The sequence below is a fragment of the Monodon monoceros genome, unplaced genomic scaffold (assembly GCF_005190385.1).
Source record: "Monodon monoceros isolate NGI ecotype Baffin Bay Population unplaced genomic scaffold, NGI_Narwhal_1 Super_Scaffold_14, whole genome shotgun sequence".
NCBI lineage: Eukaryota > Metazoa > Chordata > Mammalia > Artiodactyla > Monodontidae > Monodon > Monodon monoceros.
The window spans coordinates 23784872-23807018 of record NW_021703770.1 but is presented as its reverse complement, the minus strand read 5'-3'; the positions used below and the strand labels follow the sequence as shown (position 1 = coordinate 23807018).

Here is a 22147-nt window from a genome sequence, read left to right as displayed (position 1 = left end):
TTAAGGTAGGCTCATTCAACAATACAAAATGAAGCTTTATAGTTCTTGTAAAATTTACAAAATCAACAGATATAATTTTATTTTCTATTTTATTTATACCACAAATTATTCCATTATTAATAATTGTATGGGATATATACATTGCCAAGAAATTTAAAAATACATATTTCATATTTTCAATATCAATACTTTTAAAATGTATTTTTAAATGAGAGCAATAATTCAAATTCATTGCGGTCCATTTTGTTCCAGATGCATTTCTTTTTTTTTTTTTCTAAACATCTTTATTGGACTATAATTGCTTTACAATGGTGTGTTAGCTTCTGTTTATAACAGAGTGAATCAGTTATACATACACATATATCCCCATATCTCCTCCCTCTTACGTCTCCCTTCCATCCTCCCTATCCCACCCCTCTGGCTGGTCACAAAGCACCGAGCTGATCTCCCTGTGCTATGTGGCTGCTTCCCACTAGCTACCTATTTTACATTTGGTAGTATATATAAGTCCATGCCACTCGCTCACTTTGTCCCAGCTTATCCTTCCCCTCCCCGTGTTCTCAAGTCCATTCTCTACGTCTGTGTCTTTATTCCTGTCCTGCCCCTAGGTTCTTCAGAAAAAAAAATTTTTTTTTTAGATTGCATATATGTGTGTTAGCATACAGTACTTGTTTTTCTCTTTCTGACTTACTTCACTCTGTATGACAGACTCTAGGTCCATCCACCTCACTACAAATAACTCAATTTCGTTTCTTTTTATGGCTGAGCAATATACCATTGTATATATGTGCCACGTCTTTATCCATTCCTCTGTCAAAGGACACCTAGGTTGCTTCCATGTCCTGGCTATTGTAAATAGAGCTGCAATGAACATTTTGGTACATGACTCTTTTTGAATTATGATTTTCTCAGGGTATATGCCCAGTAGTGGGATTTCTGGGTCATATGGTAGTTCTAATTTTAATTTTTTGAGGAACTTCCATACTGTTCTGCATAGTGGCTGTATCAATTTACATTCCCACCAACAGTGCAAGAGGGTTCCCTTTTCTCCACACCCTCTCCAGCATTTCCTGTTTATAGATTTTTTGATGATGGCCACTCTGACGGGTGTGAGATGACACCTCATTGTAGTTTTGATTTGCATTTCTCTAATGATTAGTGATACTGAGCATCCTTTCATGTGTTTGTTAGCAATCTGTATATCTTCTTTGGAGAAATGTCTGTTTAGGTGTTCTGCCCATTTTTGGATTGGGTTGTTTGTTTTTTTGATATTGAGCTGCTTATAAATTTTGGAGATTAATCCTTTGTCAGTTGCTTCATTTGCAAATATTTTCTCCCATTCTGAGGGTTGTCTTTTCGTCTTGTTTATGGTTTCCTTTGCTGTGAAAAGCTTTTAAGTTTCATTAGGTTCCATTTGTTTATGTTTGTTTTTATTTCCATTTCTCTAGGAGGTGGGTCAAAAAGGATCTTGCTGTGATTTATCTCATAGAGTGTTCTGCCTATGTTTTCCTCTGAGTTTTATAGTGTCTGCACATTTAGGTCTTTAATCCTTTTTGAGTTTATTTTTGTGTATGGTGTTAGGGAGTGTTCTAATTTCATTCTCTTACATGTAGTTGTCCAGTTTTCCCAGCACCTCTTATTGAACAGTCTTTTCTACATTGTATATCCTTGACTCCTTTATCAAAGATAAGGTGACCATATGTGTGTGGGTTTATCTCTGGGCTTTCTATCCTGTTCCATTGATCTATATTTCTTTTTTTGCTCCAGTCCCATACTGTCTTGATTACTGTAGCTTTCCAGTATAGTCTGAAGTCAGGGAGCCTGATTAATCCAGCTCCATTTTTCTTTCTCAAGATTGCTTTGGCTATTCGTGGTCTTTTGTGTCTCCATACAAATTGTGAAATTTTTTTGTTCTAGTTCTGTGAAAAATGCCATTGGTAGTTTGATAGGGATTGCACTGAATCTGTAGATTGCTTTGGGTAGTATAGTCATTTTCACAATGTTGATTCTTCCAATCCAAGAACATGGTATATCTCTCCATCTGTATCATCTTTGATTTCTTTCATTAGTGTCTTATAGTTTTCTGCATACAGGTCTTTTGTCTCCTTAGGTGGGTTTATTCCTAGGTATTTTATTCTTTTTGTTGCCATGGTAAATGGGAGTGTTTCCTTAATCTCTCTTTCAGATTTTTCATCATTAGTGTATAGGAATGCAAGAGATTTTTGTGCCTTAATTTTGTATCCTGCTACTTTACCAAATTCAGTTGATTAACTCTAGTAGTTTTCTGGTAGCATCTTTAGGATTCTCTATGTATAGTATCATGTCACCTGCAAACAGTGACAGCTGTCTTTCTTCTTTTCTTTTCTTTTTTTTTTTTTTTGCGATACGTGGGCCTCTCACTGCTGTGGCCTCTCCCGTTGCGGAGCACAGGCTCCAGATGCGCAAGCTCAGTGGCCATGGCGCACGGGCCCAGCCACTCCGCGGCATGTGGGATCCTCCTGGACCGGGGCACAAACCCACGTCCCCTGCATTGGCAGGCAGACTCTCAACCACTGCGCCACCAGGGAAGCCCCTGTCCTTCTTCTTTTCTGATTTGGATTCCTTTTATTTCTTTTTCTTCTCTGATTGCTGTGTCTAGGACTTCCAAGACTTTGTTGAATAACAGTGGTGACAGTGGACATCCTTGTCTTGTTCCTGATCTTAGAAGGAATGCTTTCAGTTTTTCACCATTGAGAGCGATGTTGGCTGTGGGTTTGTTGTATATGGCCTTTATTATGTTGAGGTAAGTTCCCTCTATAACTACTTTTTAGAGTGTTTTTATCATAAATGGGTGTTGAGCTTTGTCAAAAGCTTTTTCTGCATCTACTGAGATGATCATGTGGTTTTTCTCCTTCAATTTGTAAATATGATGTATCACATTGACTGATTTGTGTATATTGAAGAACCCTTGCATTCCTGGGATAAACCCCACTTGATCATGGTATATGATCCTTTTAATGTACTGTTGGACTCTGTTTCCTAGTATTTTGTTGAGGATTTTTGGATCTATGTTCATCAGTTATATTGGACTGTAGTTTTCTTGCTTTGTGACATCTTTTTCTGGTTTTGGTTATCAGGGTGATGGTGGCCTCATAGAATGAGTGTTCCTCCCTCTGCTATATTTTGCAAGAGTTTGTGAAGGGTACCTGTTAGCTCTTCTCTAAATGGTTCATAGTATTCACCTGTGAAGCCATCTGGTCCTGTGCTTATGTTTGTTGGAAGATTTTTAATCACAATCTCAATTTCAGTGCTTGTGATAGGTCTGTTTATATCTTCTCTTTCTTCTTGGTTCAGTCTCAGAAGGTTGTGCTTTTCTAAGAAGTTATCCAATTCTTCCAGCTTTTCCAGTTTATTGGCATATAGTTGCTTGTAGTAATCTCTCATGATCCTTTGTATTTATGCATTGTCAGTTGTTACTTCTCCTTTTTCATTTCTAATTCTATTGATTTGCATCTTCTCCCTTTTTTTCTTGGTGAGTCTGGCTAATGGTTTATCAATTTTATTTATCTTCTCAATAACCATCTTTTAGTTTTATTGATCTTTGCTATTGTTTCCTTCATTTCCTTTTCCTTTATTTCTGATCTGATCTTTATGATTTCTTTCCTTATGCTAACTTTGGGTTTTTTTTGTTCTTCTTTCTCTAATTGCTTTAGGTGTAAGGTTAGGTTGTTTATTTGAGATGTTTCTTGTTTCTTGAGGTAGGATTGTATTGCTATAACCTTCCCTCTTAGAACTGCTTTTGCTACATCTCATAGGTTTTGGGTTGTTGTGTTTTCATTGTCATTTGTTTCTAGGTATTTTTTATTTCCCCTTTGATTTCATCATTGATCTCTTGGTTATTAAGTAGTGTATTGTTTAGCCTCTATGTGTTTGTATTTTTTATAGTTTTCCTGTAATTGATATCTAGTTTCATAGCGCTGTGGTCAGAAAAGATAACTGATACAATTTCAATTTTCTTAAATTTACCAAGGCTTGATTTGTGACCCAATATATGCTCTATCCTGGAGAGTGTCCCATGAGCACTTGAGAAGAAAGTGTATTCTGTTGTTTTTGGATGGAATGTCCTATAAATATCAACTAAGTCCATTAGTTTAATGTATTATTTAAAGCTTGTGTTTCCTTATTTATTTTCATTTTGGATGATCTGCCCATTGGTGAAAGTGGGGTGTTAAAGTCCCCTACTATGATTGTGTTACTGTCGATTTCCCCTTTTATGGCTGTTATATTTTGCCTTATGTATTGAGATGCTCATATGTTGGGTGCATAAATATTTACAATCGTTATATCATCTTCTTGAATTGATTCCTTGATCATTATGTAGCATCCTTCTTTGTCTCCTCTAATAGTCTTTATTTTAAAATCTATTTTGTCTCATATGCGAATTGCTACTCCAGCTTTCTTTTGATTTCCATTTGCATGGAATATCTTTTTCCATCCCGTCACTTTCAGTCTGTTTGTGTCCCTAGGTCTGAAGTGGGTCTCTTGTAGACAGCATATATATGGGTCTTGTTTTTGTATCCATTCAGTCAGTCTATGTCTTTTGGTGGGAGCATTTAATCCTTTTACATTTAAGGTAATTATCGATATGTATGTTCCTATTACCATTTTCTTAATTCTTTTGGGTTTGTTATTGTAGGTCTTTTCCTTCTCTTGCGTTTCCTGCCTAGAGAAGTTCCTTTAGCATTTGTTGCAAAGCTGGGTTGGTGGTGCTGAATTCTCTTAGCTTTTGTTTGTCTGTAAAGCTTTTAATTTCTCTGTCAAATGTGAATGGGATCCTTGGTGGGTAGAGTAATCTTGATTGTAGGTTTTTCTCTTTCATCACTTTAAATATGTCCTGCCACTCCCTTCTGGCTTGCAGAGCTTCTGCTGAAAAATCAGCTGTTAACCTTATGGGGATTCCCTTTTGTGTTACTTGTTGCTTTTCCCTTGCTGCTTTTAATATTTGTTCTTTGTATTTAATTTTTGATAGTTTGATTAATATGTGTCTTGGCGTGTTTCTCCTTGGATTTATCCTGTATGGGACTGTCTGTGCTTCCTGGACTTGATTAACTATTTCCTTTCCCATATTAAGGTGGTTTTCAACTATAATCTCTTCAAATATTTTCTCAGTCCCTTTCTTTTTCTCTTCTTCATCTGGGGCCCCTGTAATTCAAATGTTGGTGCATTTAATGTTGTTCTAGAGGTCTTTGAGACTGTCCTCAATTCTTTTCATTCTTTTTTCTTTATTCTGCTCTGTGGTAGTTATTTCCACTATTTTATCTTCCAGGTCACTTGTCCGTTCTTCTGCCTCAGTTATTCTGCTATTGATCCCTTCTAGAGAATTTTTAATTTCATTTATTGTGTTGTTCATCTCTGTTTATTTGCTCTTTAGTTCTTCTAGGTCCTTGTTAAACATTTCTTGTATTTTCTCCATTCTACTTCAAAGATTTTGGATCATGTTTACTGTCATTACTCTGAATTCTTTTTTGGGTACACTGCCTATTTCCTCTTCATTTGTTTGGTCTGGTGAGTTTTTACCTTATTCCTTCATCTGCTGTGTGTTTCTCTGTCTTCTCATTTTGCGTAACTTACTGTGTTTGGGCTCTCCTTTTCACAGGCTGTAGGTTCGTAGTTCCTGTTGTTTTTGTTGTCTGCCCCCATTGGCTAAGGTTGGTTCAGTGGGTTGTGTTGGCTTCCTGGTGGAGGGGACCGGTGCCTGTGTTCTGGTGGATGAGGCTGGATCTTGTCTTTCTGGTGGGCAGGTCCACGTCTGGTGGTGTGTTTTGGGGTGTCTGTGAACTTATTATGATTTTAGGCAGCCTCTCTGATAATGGGTGGGATTGTGTTCCTGTCTTGCTAGTTGTTTGACATACGGTGTCCAGCACTGTAGCTTGCTGGTTGTTGAGTGGAGCTGGGTCTTAGCATTGAGATGGAGATCTCTGGGAGAGCTTTCACCATTTGGTATTATGTGGAGCTGGGAGATCTCTGGTGGACCAGTGTCCTGAACTCAGTTCTCCCACCTCAAAGGCACAGGCCTGACACTCAGCTGGAGCACCAAGACCCCGTCAGCCACACGGCAGATCAGCAGAAGTTCAAAAGCTTGACAGTATCCTCTGTTGTTAAGGGTGTGGAGATACAGTCTCTATTTTGCATTGCTAGTGAGAAGGCAAAAGGGTAAAACCAACAACAACTCTGTCAGTATGTCTTCATCAACCAAATGAGCAACGCCAATGTGGGACACAGGACCACTCACTCAGTGGAAGAATCCCATGCTGAGCTTCAAAGCTTCCAAGATCTTGGCAGCTGGGAAGTGAAAGGCAGAGGGAGGGAGTGTGGGGCAGGAGCAGCTCCTGTGCATGTGCCCATGGGGGTCCAGATGCATTTCTAACATCTGAGGCATTAGTAATGAACTGGAAGGCAAAGAGCTGCTCTCTTAGAGCTTGTATTGCTGGAGTATAGACAAATCATGTCATGTCATACTATACTATACTACACTATACTATAATTTCAAATAGTGAAAAGAAGAGAATGAAACAAGTTAAGACTGCCTATGACTAAGAGTGAGTCTATTTGTAATGTGAAGCCTACTTTAGATAGGGTCATCAGAAGTACTGTTGACAAGACGACATTTGAGGAAACATTTGAATGTCAGAAAAAAACACAGTATTCAAAGATAATGAGGGAAGTGCATTAGATAGAGGAAACAGAGACCTGAGAAAGTTGAGCAGATGGATAGTGCTCTAGGTTCTCTTTGCCTGTTTAAGGTAGTGTAACTCTACCTTTTCTGTCTTAAATTGTAGTGTCCTCCTAAACATTCTCATTTGAAGACATAATTTTGTGACCATAGAATAGCTTGCAAATCACCGATCCAGTCTCTTTGGTGTTATGAGAATAGAGAAGGAGTTAGTTATATTCAAATTAAAAGTTCTGTTCTGTTTCATGACATGTCATTCTAGCCACATAAAAATATTCTTGAGGGAGCTTATTTCAGAATCACAGAGTTTTGTATTTGTGTAGTAATATTCATGCATCGATCAAAAAAACAGAAAGCCTTGTTTCTGAATGAATTATGTCATCAAAAATATAGCAAATATTTCACAGTATAAAAATCACTAAAAAAAGATGAGATGATGGAAATGAAGGCATAAAGGCATTGTTTGCTGTTCTTTAATGTGATACCTGAAAGTAGTAGTTCCATGTTGCTGTTACTTAGTGTTGCATTGACTCTCCCAGTGGAAGCATTGAAACTAGTAACTGTCAAGGTCATGGGTTGTTTCCTTCCTTTAAAATTGTAAGAGCCTTTCCATATATAATTTTGGGCAAACACATCATCAGGAACTGTGAATAGATTAAATAAACATACATGTTAATTTTACAGTGCCCTGTAAATATAAGCATTAAATACCAGATAATGAGTATTAGTTTATTGAATAATCATATTTTTCTAAATATACAATAATATAGAATTTACATTATAAAATGAATTCTTCACATAAGTGTTTTAATTTTTTTAGAATAAACCAAAATAATAATCTAGATTTGTACATACATCATCAATGAGTGATAAATAAACAACACCAATTAATGACATAAGACATATTTAGAATCCAGCTAAATATCAAGTTTACTTATATTTGGTTTCCTATAATAATATCTTTCTTTCAGAAGGAAAATAAAATGATTTTACTGGGCCAAGTCAGTCTATATATAAGTCCCAATAGGCCTGCTTTTCTCCTAGCAGTAGGAATAGGTTCATAGGAAGAGCATAGAGTTAAAACCCCCCCTTGCATAAAAGCCTTGGAAGACTGTCAGGAGAGATGCTCCTTTGACCTTTTTACACCTTTACAGAATACTGAGTTCAGTTATTTCAATAATAGATGCTCCTGAAGAAGAACAGGGCTCTACCTGTTTTGCTCCTGACAGCTTTGAGGTTTACAGGTATTTATGGAAATAAAAGAATTGTCACTAGAATTGGCTAACTCTCATGGGAAAGAGATGAACTGTGGTAGAATCAAAGAATATTCTAATGTAAACCTTTCATCCAAATAAGAAACACTCAATGTTAAATGCAGACAAATAAGTCATTATATTTATATAAATTAGTTATGTAATTTATAGCTAATATAAATTAGGTATGTCAAAGTCTTCTCAGATCCTGGTAAGAGGCTGAGAGAGCTCCCATTAATTCTGTACATCACATTAAAGCACATCCTCAGAAATCAGCTATTCAAAAGAGCCTGCCTATTTGTGTGACTGAATGAATGACATGGATTTAGAGGAAAGCCTTTTTTTTTCTAACAGGTTATTGACATTTGTTACCTGTTTTTCTCTACATACATCACAGTTCTTACTGCTCAGATCACAGAGACTGTGTTACAAATTGTACATTCCCTGAATTCTACTAGGCAAACAAGTAAAACAATACTATGGTAGAAGATGAACATACAATGCACTCAAGAATTTTTACTGAGCATTTCAACCAACATGATTATTTTTTTCTATGATAATTCAAAAGCAATATAGCAGAAGGACTAGAAGTCCAGGCACTGGAACTAGACCACTTGTATTTCCGTCCCTCCTCTACAATTTATAAACTGTGTGGTTTTCCCTAAGTTACTTAACTCTCTAAACCCGAATTTCCTCATCAGTAATGTGGGATTAACACAGAGTTACAAGGAAGATTAAATGAGATAATGAATATGAAGAGTTTTGATAAGTGTTAGTTGCTATCATTAGTATTATGCAGGTAAAATAGGGAAACCGTGGGTCTCATAGATCATTACATAGTTGCTAATAAAATATATAGTTAGTGAACATGCAGTTAGTATCATGAAAAATCCATAGTCCTGGCTCTGGGACCTTTGCCAACTCACCCTTATAGTGGCACTCCCTCCTCCAACCTTATTTTCGGTATGATTTTTGAGTTAACTGCTCTTTAAGGTGCTTACCAAATCAAGGGCTTTTTACGCATACACTGTATCAAATTTTTAGGTAAGGTCTCCTGTACATACAGAGCATAGCTGTGTAGTTTGAGGTTTGGGGAGGGAGTGCCAAGCTAAATTATCCTTCATTAGAAAGATCTGGAATTTGGAGGTAATAGGCTCTTAGTTGTAGAGATAGGAGGAAGAGCAAGGGAGAAAGATGTTCTAACAGTAGTGTGAAGGCATATAGTAGGTACTCAATAAATGTGTTATTCTTATCTTTCTGATTGTTTATTTTCCCTGGCCTGTATTATGCTTACTCTTTGATACCCCTGAATATTTAATGAAAATCTGCTACACTTGGTGATCTTGTCATTGTGCTTAGGGGAATTAAGGAAGTTGGTTGAAGGAGACTAAAGAAAACCCCCGTGGCAGGAGAAAATAGCAATGGAAAGAAGTAGGTACCAGCAGCAGCAAAGAACATTGTATCAGGATTAATCATTGATGTGGTAGTAAATGTTTAACAACTGGCTCTCCAGAAAACAAAGAAACCAACAAACTGGTTGTACTATTTGCTGATTCTATAGTGTAAATATTCCCGTGATGTCAGATTTCAAACTATGAACATGACATCACTGAACGCAGAGTTTGGAAGAATGCACAGAACTGGCTATGGCAAAGCTCTACCGGTCAGCTCCAGCATGCCACCACCACCCTCCACCTTTCTCACACATAACTGAGAAATGTAACTAATGATAGGATGGGAGAGGCAGACGCTATTTGGTCATTTAAATCCCTACGTACAAGGAGATGACAATACTTTCTATTGTTAAGTCTAATTTGAGATTTAAATGTGATTGTGTATTTGGCAGTTCTTTCTAAACTCTAAAATGTCATCTAGCTATCACTGATGTGGAGCACAGTGAAAAGGAGGAAGACAATGATGGTTACGATCTTTATTTTTCAAGACAGTTTTGAATCTAAACTTTGCTACATAGGCCTCATAGCACTACCATATAGAGTATCATGTTCCTGACACTGACACCACTGCCAAATTTAATTGTTACTTTGGAGTAATCTAATCACTGTGTCATGATTTTAAATGAAATGCTTCTGTTTTCCCACTTAAGATGACATTGTTCTAGAGTTTTATAGATACCTTCACTCAGGTTAAAGAAATTATTTTCCTTTCTAATTTATTAAAAGTTTTTAAAAATTATAAATAGATGTTCAATCTTACAAAGTAGTTTCTGTGCAAGTATTTAGATGATCATAATTTAGATGATCATACATAATCATAATTTTTGCATGTTAATCTCAATGTGATAGATTACTTTTAAGGATTATTTAACATGAAAATATCCCTGTAAATCTATCATTAACCCAATTTGGAAATGATGTGTCATCTTTACTATAATGTTGTACAGTTAATCCTTGAACAACATGGATTTGAACTGTGAGGGTCCACTTATGCACAGATTTTTTTCAACAGTAAATACTATAGTACTACTGTACTGATCCGTGGTTAGTTGAATTCATAGATGCGGAATCACAGATATGAAGGAATCTTGGGTAAGGAGGAGCCACATACTGAGGGTCAACGATAAGTTATATGCAAATTTTTGACTGCACTGAGGGCCAGTGCCCCTAACCCACTTTCTGTTCAGGGTCAACTGTATTTGATTTGCTAAGGCTTTATGTAGGATTTTTTCATCTATAATCTTATGTCAAATGGGCCTGTAATTTTCTCTTTTTATAGTGTCTTTACCTGAGTTATTAGAGTTATGTTGGATCCATCAAATGAGGGGTTTTTTGATAGTTTTATAAAACTGGGATGATCTGTTCCTTCAAAATTTGGTAGAACTTATCAGTAGAGGCATATGGAACAGGTTTTTCCTTGTGGAAATAGCTTTAACTATTACTTTGTTACGGGATTACTCGAGTTTTCTCCTATTAGTTATGTTAAAATACACTTTTCTAGTAATTTGTCAATGTTTAAGTTTTTTAAAATTGACAGTTACAGTAGTTTTCTGTTATATATTGCTAATTTATTCAATCTACTCTATGTAGGTTTTCACGTTTCCTTTTGAAATGTTACTACTTTTTGTTCCTTTCTTGATCAATCTTAACAGAAATTATTCACTTTGTACATTTTTTTTTAAAGAACTACTTTTGACTCTGTTGAGATTCTTCTGTTATATTTTTGGGGTTTTTTTGGTTTGTTTGATCATTTTTATTACATTGAGTTCTGCTTTCTTTTGATCATTCCATTATGCTTTTTGTATCCTCTTAACAGGGACAGTTATTAATTCTAAGGCTTTCTTTTCTTCTAATGTAAGGGTTTAAGACTTTATATTTCCCTCACATCTTTACTTTTGCTCTAGCTCCCAAGTTTTGATATCTAGATTTTTCAGCATAACTAAACTATATTGTTATATTTTCCATTTTAATTTCTTCTTCAATTCATGAGTTATTCATCAGTATTAATTTTGTTCCTAATTTCCAAATATTGAGGAATTTAAAAATTTTATCCATTTTCTTATTAACTTTTAACTGCATCATGGTCAGGTAAGAATAACTTTGCTTTGAAATTTGTGTAGATTTTTTTATTGCTTAATATATGATCAATTCTTATAGCTGTCCCATGTGCCTTTAAAGAAAGTATATATTATTTAATTGGTTGATGAGAAATATATATATATATTACATCAAACATATTAGTTTTGTTGTTTAGTTCTTCCATATTCTTTAAAAAATTTTTTTTGTCAGCCTGAAATATTTATTGGTAGCCATTGGCCATGTTTTGCCCAGGACAGTCTAGATTTATACTTGATATGCTGGAGCTATTATTCAGGGTACACATCTGTTCCCAGATAAAGTATCTTTCTTGGAAAGTTCTGGGCACTGATTGACCATTGTGGTTTTCTTCCTTTCTTTCTTTCTTTTTTTTTAACCAGAAAAAAGTCCTTTAATCATTAATGGTAAACATTTTAACAGTGGACATGAAATGAAAGGTCCAATGGAAGATATTAACCTAAAAATGAGGCAAACCTAGTCTTATATTGAACACATTTTGAGTTATAATTACAACCCTGTACTAAGTCTTTGTTTTTCTTTTTTTAAAAAGTTGTAGTAAACAGGAAATAACAAGTGTAGGTGAGGATGTGAAACCATGGTACTTTGCTGGTGGGAATGTAAAATGACTCAACTGCTTTGGAAAATCGTTTGGCAGTTTCTCAAAAAAGTTAAACCTAGAATTACCACATGATCCAGCAATTCTACTACCACCCAAAAGAATGGAAAGCACGAAATCAAAAAGAATCTTGCATACTAGTGTTCACAGGATTATTCACACTAGCCAAAAAGGTGAAAACAATCCTAATGTCAGTGAACAGCTGAATGGATAAATAAAATATGGTATGTACATTCAATGGAGCATTATCGAGTCAGACACAAAAGGACAAGCATTGTGTGATTCCTCTTATATGAAGTACCTAGAATAGGGAAATTCATAGAGACAGAAAGTAGAATAGAGGTTACCAGGGGCTGGGACCATTGTGGTTTTCTGAATCCATGCAACACTTTCTCTCTCATGATGACATATTTTTTGGTCACCTTAGAGAAATTCAGTCTGTTTTCACTGACTGTTGAAAAAAATCAGTTTCTCAGACTAATTTTTTTGGTAGGCAGTCCAGTTTAATAGCATGTACCATTGAGAACTTTTTAAACCAACTAAAATTAGATTCTAACACTCTACCTGGCTTATTACAACTGGACCAAATCTATTTCCAAGGTAAAGATTAAATGCTGAGCCTTTAATTTTATGTGTAGCTTTTCATTCCTACCATGTAAATAAAATACATACTAATACATTAAAAAGAAGCTCTCCTATACTGAGCCCTTACCATGAGCCAAGCACTTTGTGCTTCATTTTTATGAAGTTCATTCATATTAATCTAATCAATATGTCTTTTGTATAGGTAAAGTAATGGAGGCTCAGATGTAGAAATTAACTTTTCCAAAGTCATAGGGTAGGCAGTGTATAACATGGGGATTACATCAAGGTTGTAGGACTTCAAGGCCCATATTTTTAACGACTAAAAATTTTATTTTTAAATCAAATTACTGAAAATAAACTGGACAAGTTTTAGAAGTTGCTGAACTTTGTACTCTCACTCCAAGTGTATTTGGTTCCTTCTTTAAAAAATTTATATTTAAAAATTATATGTAAATCTAATTTTTATTTTAATGTTTTAAATAAACCATTGCCATTATTTTATAGCTATCTACGGATACTCTTGAAGGGAAATTTTATAGAGACAACTATATACAATATTTTTGGAATATTAACATGTCACAGTATTACATTGCTCGAAGTTTGGTATCTTATAATACAAATTTTCAAACTTCAAATTCCAAACAGTAAAATGCATAGTTTTCCCATACTGAAATATATTTTTCTAAATAATGGTCACTTTGTCAATACAACAGAAGATCACCTTGGTAAATCATGACTACTAGAAAAACAACTGAAATTACTAACCACTTAGCTTTGGGCTGGGTGTTCCTAGCGCAGGTCTAGGATCTTTCACCAATATTTTGGAACCAGCTATGAAAAGAGACAAAAATTTTACAAAATTTAATATAATAAATATCACACATACACACACACACAGAGTTTGATGCATTGTCAATTTTATTCTTTGAAATATCATATAGTTTTCTCCAAAATGTCCTGTTCACTATAGCATCTCAGTCCTCCCTCAACACTTCTGTTCAGCTAACAACTTCTATAATTATCCCCATTATAGTCCAGTGGGGCAAAGGGAATATCAGTGCTGCCTTAGTATTTTGGGGTCTTGTTTCTTATTTTAAAAGCATAAACCAACATGGAAACAGTTGATTCCAACATGGAAGTTGAGGGCTGAGGGCATGTTCCTGTTGCTTAAAAGCAAATAATTTGGGTAGGGTTCATGTTTAAGAGTTAAAAATTGTTGGGAATTCCCTGGTGGTCCAGTGGTTAGGACTTGGCCCTTTTACTGCTCGGGCCCAGGTTTGATACCTGGACAGGGAACTAAGATCCCACAAGCTGTGTGGCATGCCCCCCCACCAAAAAAAAAAGACTTAAAAATTGTTAAGGTATCCCATGATGTCATAAGAAATTGGCTAGTCTCAAAGGTAAAGAGTTAAACTAAAGTTTTTAAGTCAAACCAAAAGGAGCTCAAAATCATGTGGGGTGCTGAAAGTGCCTGCAAAGTTGAAGCAGCTGTGATATGCAGTGCTTGTAGACCTGTAAAGACATACATCTTTTTCCTAAGAACAAAGTAATGTCTTTAAAGGTTTTAAGGGGAAGTTATTTGGTTGAACATCACCTTGGCCGCAAGGTGGAGAACAATTTGGAAAGGAGTGGGTATTGATTTGGGTAGAGAAGTTAGAAGGCCATTTCAGTAGTCTCAGTAGAGATAATGCTGAGTTAGATTACAGTAACAGTGATGATAAATTCAAAAGTGGATAGAATTTTTTTAAACCTACTAAAATTCTGGTGGATTTAAAGAGGCAAGAAGATGTCAAAGGTGACTGCTAGATTTCTATTTATTATGTGATGATGGTAACCACTGAGTTAGGGAACATCAAGAGAAGACTTACAGTGAAGGGAAATTGATGAGTTTAGATTTGCATATATTATTTAAATGTCTTTGAGAAATTCAAGAAGAGATATTAGGTAAGAAATTGAGCATATAATTCTGGAGCTAAGAGAAGATAAATGAGCTAGAAATATTAATTTGTAAATAACCTTCATAGAGGAAACTTTAAGTCACTGGCTTGAATGAGATCAGATCACCTAGGGAGAGAACACAGAGTGAAAAGAAGAGAAGACTAAGAACTGAGCTTTAGAAAAAATGGGTAGAAAACATTAAGCTTAAAAAGGAAATGGAGAATAGGTAGCCAGAAATTTGAGGAGATAAAATATTTATTTATTCAACAAATATTGATTGAACACTTTTCACATATAAGGCGCTGATCTAGTGGTTAAAATCACAGTTGTAAATACTTTGACAAAGTTTCTTTTCTTTTTTACGTAAAAGAACCCTAAATTGGGCCATATTTAGATTTATTAAATTTTCTTTTTTTCTTTTCTTTTTCTTTTGAGCTTATATTCTAGTCAGGGAAGGGCAGATGAAAGGACAGGAGAGTGGAGAAAGACAATAACAAGTAAACAAATAAAAGAATAAGATCTCACACAGAAGGGATTCCTATCATGAAAAATTAAAAAAAAAAAAAGAAAAAAGAAACCTGTAATGTTCTAGCTAAGAGAAGAGAGTGAAAACATTTCAAGAGGAGAAAGTCATTTACATTTGTGAAGGCTACAAGACATAAAGAATTAGAAGGACTGAAAAAAAAAAAGAATGTATTGATGACTTTATCAAGAATTCTAGAAAAACCTCCTTTGTTCCTTCTTCTGGAAACATAACCCTTTTTTCCTCTGGTAAACTCATTACATCTTGTTCAGATGGGGATTGTCCTGATCAACGAAAGCAGCAACATGGGTGGAAACATCACCTAGATCTGGTCAAACTGTCATATCATCGTGGCTGAGAAATGAATTTGGAGATGGATTCCATTAAAAATTGTGGCAATCAGACTTTCGTATAGTGCTTTCCTGACCAAGTTTTGGGAAAGACTCTTTCTACTAGGGTTATTCTACCAGAAGGATATAAACCCAGGAATGCTGGCAGCAATATTCCTTACTATAGTGGGTTGAATAGTACACACTCCAAATTCATGTTCACTAGGAACCTCAGAACATGACCTTATTTGGAAACAGAGTCTTTGAAGATGTAATTTGGTGAGAATCTTGAGGTAAAATATTCCTGAAATAATCCCTAAGTCCAATGACTAGTGTTTTTATAAGAAGAGAACAGGACATATAGAGATACATAGGAAAGAAGGCCATGTGAAGATAGAGGTAGACCAAGGAATGCCAGGGATAGCCAGAAGCTATAACAAGCTCGAAGGAGGTAAGGAATGATTCTTCCCTAGAGCCTCCAGAGGATACATGGCCTTGTTGACACCGTGATTTTGGACTTCTGGCTTTCAGAACTGTGAGAGAATAAATTCCTATTCTTTTAAGTCACCCAGCTTGTGGTACTTTGTTATGACAGCCTTAGAAAACTAATATACCTACTGCGAATAGAGAACTAGGAAAAGTAATAAAGGCAAGAATTAAAAATAGAGCATGGAAAAGAAGCTATAAAAAGTCCTGAATAATATTTCTGTGCCCCGGGATCCAAAAGTGTCTACATCACTCCTACTCTTAGAGTTGGCGAACAAATTTACCTTGTTCCTAAGTTAATCTAAATTGATTTTTTTTTGTCTCTTGTATCTGCGGAAAGCTTAAACAGTACAAAATCTTCTGTTGAAAGCTTTTATAGAGAAAACTTACCTTCACAAACAGGAACCTTTCCACTCCAGGTGTTATCAGATCTACACACTCTATGTTCTGTTCCACCTGCTAAGAAGAAGCCAGGCTGGCAGGTATAAATTAATGTATACCCATGGGATGGAAGGTCCATTCCTACTACATTTGCATGAGCAGGAGTTTCTGGCTGTTTACAGCTGTGGGCTATATTAAGAAAAGGGAAAAAATGTTCATTTTTATAGACATGTTAAGAAACTTTTGAGATCGGAGTCACAATATATTTTTATAGGTATGCTAACGTTTTTATATAAATATAACTTGTTATTCTCATGAATCAAGGAAAGCTTATCAATGTAAATGTAAATGTTGTTTTCATAGACTAGCATTTCATAAATGATCATCTGTGGAACACTGGTGGTTGTTAACATATAAACTGAGAGAAAAAATAAAAGACTAACTCTGGATAATTAAGCTAATAAATGTATACTATATCACCATTTTAGAGAATCACAATATATATTAGCATTTTAAAGGATCTAATAAGTCCTGCTTAAGATAAGTTTTAAAGTTGATCAAACTCAGATTTTCTATACCAGTTTAGGAAATATTAATATTTAATTTTTATTTATTATATTTATTTTAAATTAAAAAGCATGTCTTCTAAAGGTAAATTCAACCACAATTTAGTACGTTGCTCTGCTATTCATATTTCCTAATGTAGAAAGTACAATTTAATAATTTTTTGCATATGGAATTTTCTGGCCATATTTTGGGTCCATATGCTACCAGTATCTTTTCATTCATTTAATTTTTTGATTCCACTAAACCTGCACTTATGACACTCCCTGACCCTGTCGCTCAGTACACCTGTTTTGTGTCTTATGATGACCATTCCCTTCTTAATCAGAAATAGATGCTACAAAGAATTCTCCCCCTAAGCAAGACAACATTTCTGATCATTTGTTCATGGATATAGACCCTTAAAGATGGTCTCTGAGAAAAAGTGTTCTGTGGACAAATTTGTTTGGAAAAATTTTTTTCCATTTGTTTCCTAGTGGATATGTACTAAGCTATAAATAATAGCTAATATTTTTAACATTATGTGAAAAACATTTTGTTATGTGGTTTATATTTAATATAATTCAGTTAATAAAATTTAATTCTCATTGAGGAAATACTGCTAAGAATAAACACAAATAGTCTGTTTCTGCTACATTCTTAAGCCCCATTATGCACCTATTAGATATTCTGAGATGCTCTGCAGTAACAGAGGCCGTTTAATTTTATTTAAATCATCATATCCCACATGCAGGTCATCAAAGAATCTTAGTTTACTATGAAATACCTCAGTATATCCCACACAGCTGTTCTAAAGTATGTACACACTCTGAGGAATTCTCTTTTAAGGAATTTTGCTGTATTTAAATATAAGCCAGCCAGGCACGTGACATGACTTCTCAGTGGAGTGTTCTGCTGCTTTTCAGTAAACTGAGGATCCACAGGGGCCCCTGTGATTATTTGGGTGGTTCTGAACAGGGATGGAGTAAATTCACAGGACTTATTTGGACTTCAGCAAATCCTAAAAGCTAGAAACCATTCTGATGAGTATTTCTATTCCTGCTTACTCTTCATTTTTCTCCCCCGCAAAAAAGATGGAGAGGAAATAAAAAGAGAAAGTAGGAGGGAAAAAAGAGATAACTCACCAGCTAAAATTTATTTCTAACTGTATTCAAAAAAGACTGTTTAGTGATCTTTGCTCTTATTCAATCTGTACAGCAAGTGTTTTCAACTTAGAGTCAGTGCACATTTAGAAGCTCCAGGAAATCCTAAGTAGTATTCAAATTTTTGGTTAAGGTATTCATGCATATATCCTTTCATGGACATTTCTAGCTTTCCTCAGGTTCTCAGAGAATTTCACAAGTGAAAAAGATTGAGTCTCTACTATGTTGGAGCCTCCTGTATCTCACAAGTACTTCAGATTCATAGGTGCAGATCTATGAACCTAAAAAATAATCATCATCTAAAATTACCTGGTGACCAAACTGAACGCAATTACAAGAGCTTTTCAAAAAGAACAAAATTTTGCCCTGTGCCTTCTGACTTCCTAAAGAATAATGCTCCTCACTAGCCATGGGGGTATGCTACAGTAAAACACTATATGTATGAATTATATTTTATAATAACCTAAAAAAACAATGCAACACCTCTTTTACATACATATAAGCTTATTTTTCACATGTGGAAAAAAATGCATATAAATTCTTATCCTTCATAAGTATAATTTTCTTAGCCACAATACTTACGTATGCACTCAGGCTGAATTCCACTCCACGTGAGGTCAGGAAGGCAAGTACGTGTTGTAGACCCTTGGAGAAGATGTCCTTTTTTGCAGTGGAACTGTACAACACTTCCTACCTATAGCAAATTACAGAGAGAAAAACAAATGTCCCAATGCAACTTCAAATACAGCAACAGATAGAATAAAAACATGGACGAGAAAATGCTTTTAAAAGAAATTCTGCAAGGTAGAGGTTGGAAGGAAAAGAAACTGAAATCTGATTTAAAATAAAATTGCAGAAAAAAACTGAAGAAAAAAACCCTTAGATTTCTTTGTGTGCATATCATCATTAAATACTTGAATACAATGTATACATAGGTGCCAAATATTTGCCATGGTAATTTGAAGAAAATATATGATACCAAAAGGCCAATAAGCTACATATGAATATAAGATAGACAGACAGTTAGAGACAGATAAATGAAGATGGATAAAGGCAGATATGGAAATAAAGATAGCTAACAACACAAGAGGCAGTGAATATGTAAGACAGTAAATGCAATATGAGATTGAACATAAAGGTGTTTATTGAAGGTTGGATTGGTAGCAGAAAAATACAATGGAAGACATGCTATTTGCATTAAGCTTTTAAGGGATGTGTAATTTAGATAAATATATAGAACAATGGTTCTTAAAGTGTGGTCCCCAGACCAGTAACCTCAGCATAACCTAGGAATTTGTTAGAAATGCCAATTCTGGAAACTTAGCTGAGACCCACTGCGTCAGAAACTCTTAGGGTAGCAACCAGCAATTTGTGTTTTAAAAAGCCCTCCAAGTGATTTTAATGCAAACTAACGTTTGAAAACAACTGATATAAGTAGAAAAGATAAGAATATTATGAGAAAATGTATGGTGGTTAAAACATACATCATATAGTTTAGGAAAAAAAGAGAGCACTTTTGATTGGTTATCATAGATAATTTACACAGTGAGGTGGGAATTTGGGAGTAAAGTAGAAAGCTGTGAGATATAGGTAAAAAAGAAAACAGACCCCTGAGGTGTGTATACTCGGCTTTAACTTTGACTCTGATCTTGAATAAGGTATATCTCCTCTTTGAGACTTAACTCTCTCTATATAAAGATGATATTATTTCTCTTGCAACTTAAGGATTAAATAAAATAGGATATATAATTCGCTCCACATGGGCATGGAACATAAGCTTTAAATAAATTCCAGCTATAATTATTCAGTCAGAGACATAATCAGTTTCTGAAGACTCTCAAATAGCAGGCTATAGCAATTGAATTTTTAAAATAAAAACATAAAGTTGCTAAAGCTTTCAGAGCAACTAAAATTTATGTAGAAAATAAAATCTTTGAAAAATTAAACTAACCACTGTATGGGGAAACTATGAAACAAAAAGAATGATGAACAGTAATTCTAATTATGAGGCTTGAATTGCCATTTTAGATTTGAGTGGATAAAGCTTGACCAACTTGAGGCAATAGACATGGGAAGGAAGTTGTTTACTCAAAATATATTAAAAGGAAAAATCATCAGGATTTATTAAATGATTAGAGGTGGAGGAGAAGATAAGGGGTATTTAGAGTCTGCCACTTCAGCCTTCCCCAGCATATGGAGTCTGACAATGTTCAACTGCTGTCTTAGGGCTTTTCACATACACTGTGTTTCCTTTTTTTCCCATTAGTTCCTACTCCCACCTGCTAAAGCAACATGAGGCTAAGCTTAATGTGACATAATTTGATACAAGATTCCACTTGGAACTTGAGACTAGCTATATTCCACCATCTTTCTTATTCTCGTTATCACCCAGAACTATGCTACACTTGAAATGCTCAGTTCTAATAGTCATTCTCTTATAACAAACTTTATCCTTCCAGTTATCTCATATTATGCCTTCCATGACAGCATCATCTCTGCATCCAGGAGATCTCTTACCTTCTTAATGCCCGATTTTGTCCAGGGCTACTACATTGCTCCACTCCAGGGAGCACTTTTCATGCTGTACTCAATATAACCCTTCAAATTGTGCCCCAGAGCATGCCATTCACATACTCCCTGAAGTTGTGCAATATGGTGCTACAGATTTTTACTTCCTCATATAGTTTATACAACTGATCATGTGGACTTTGCAATTCCATCCTTTAGTCAAACTGGCTCCACAAAACCCATCACCTCTATTAATCCAGCAATCTTACTTTAGGCTAGATCTCAGTTAATGGCCAGCCTTCACCCATAAATCTCCCCTCATTTAATCTACCACCAAAGACTGACAATTTTACCTCCTAAATCTTTCTCAAACTGTCCCCTTCCCTCTTTTCCCATGTATACATCTTGTTTTAGTCCTCAACATGGTTTCTCAATGGTTCTCAAACTTTAGTAGATAACATAATCACCAGAAGGACTTATCCAAACACAGAGAGCTGAGCTCCCCTCAGGAATTTCTGACTGGATTAAATCTGAGGGAGACCCCAAAATCCACATTTCCAGCAAGTTCCCAGGTAATACTGCTGCTGCTGGTCAGGGACCACACTTTGAGAATTACTGTTATAACCAATTATAATAATCATCTAACTTGTCTCCACTTCTCCAGTCTTGACCCCATTGAATTTATTTTTCATTCTAAAGTCAGAGTGATTTATTCAACATGAAAGTTTTACTTTATCATTATCCTTCTTAAAATCTTTACTGGCTTATCCCGCATAGGATAAAGTTACATTATGTTAACTTGGTGGATAAAAGCCTCCATAAACTGATCACTAGCTGTCTCTAGCATCATCATTGACCACTTACTTTTACTCAAATTGTGCTCATATAATATTGAATTTCTGTAGTTCCCATAATGCATGCATATTTTTACACTGTCCCTCCCACATGGAATGCATTTCCCAACTATTTTTTCCTAGATCTTACCCTAAAAGATTTAGCTCAGACAAAATTTCTAGAAAGATTTCCCTGCAGCAAGCAGACTAGGAAAGCTGTCTCTTATGTGCTTTATTAGTTCCTTTCAATGTTATCAATATTATCAACCGATCCTACAAAATCATCTATTCCATCTGACCCACACACCAAAATGTTAGCTCCGCTCAGCCAAGGACCATATGTTATTCACCATTATACACCAAGAGCTTAGAAAAGTGTCCTGAAAATGTTGGAGCAACTGAAGGAATGGGGACTAAGAACTTAGTATAAAATTATTTGATTACTTAAAAAGATTTAACATGTCTATCAGTTTCTTAAAATATAGTGATATCCCTTCCATACTTTAATTAACATAAAGTTAAATCATTATTTGTTCTTTGAAGAGTACATTTGGGTTATTTCATCAACCTTTATATTAGTAAGGAATGAGAGACATGATCGATTACATACACTTTTTTTTTTTTTACTTCTAAGACTTTTTCCTCATGTCTGTAATCTTTTCTGAAATCACAATAAATACTGCTTTACATATTAACCAGATACCATAGAACTAAAATCTATTTAAA

General features: G+C 35.1%; 1 protein-coding gene across 3 annotated transcripts in view; it reads right to left on the bottom strand.

The window, feature by feature from the left end:
* CSMD3 (CUB and Sushi multiple domains 3) overlaps nucleotides 1-22147 on the bottom strand; it is a 1080114-nt gene that overhangs the window by 7967 nt on the left and 1050000 nt on the right. For all 3 annotated transcript variants that reach the window (XM_029222726.1, XM_029222727.1, XM_029222728.1), the window contains 4 exons: nucleotides 18663-18774; nucleotides 16384-16563; nucleotides 13483-13548; nucleotides 7198-7356 (listed from right to left, as the gene is read on the bottom strand). In XM_029222726.1, coding sequence (XP_029078559.1) covers nucleotides 7198-7356; nucleotides 13483-13548; nucleotides 16384-16563; nucleotides 18663-18774 — 517 coding nt within the window. The remainder of the gene's footprint in view (nucleotides 1-7197; nucleotides 7357-13482; nucleotides 13549-16383; nucleotides 16564-18662; nucleotides 18775-22147) is intronic.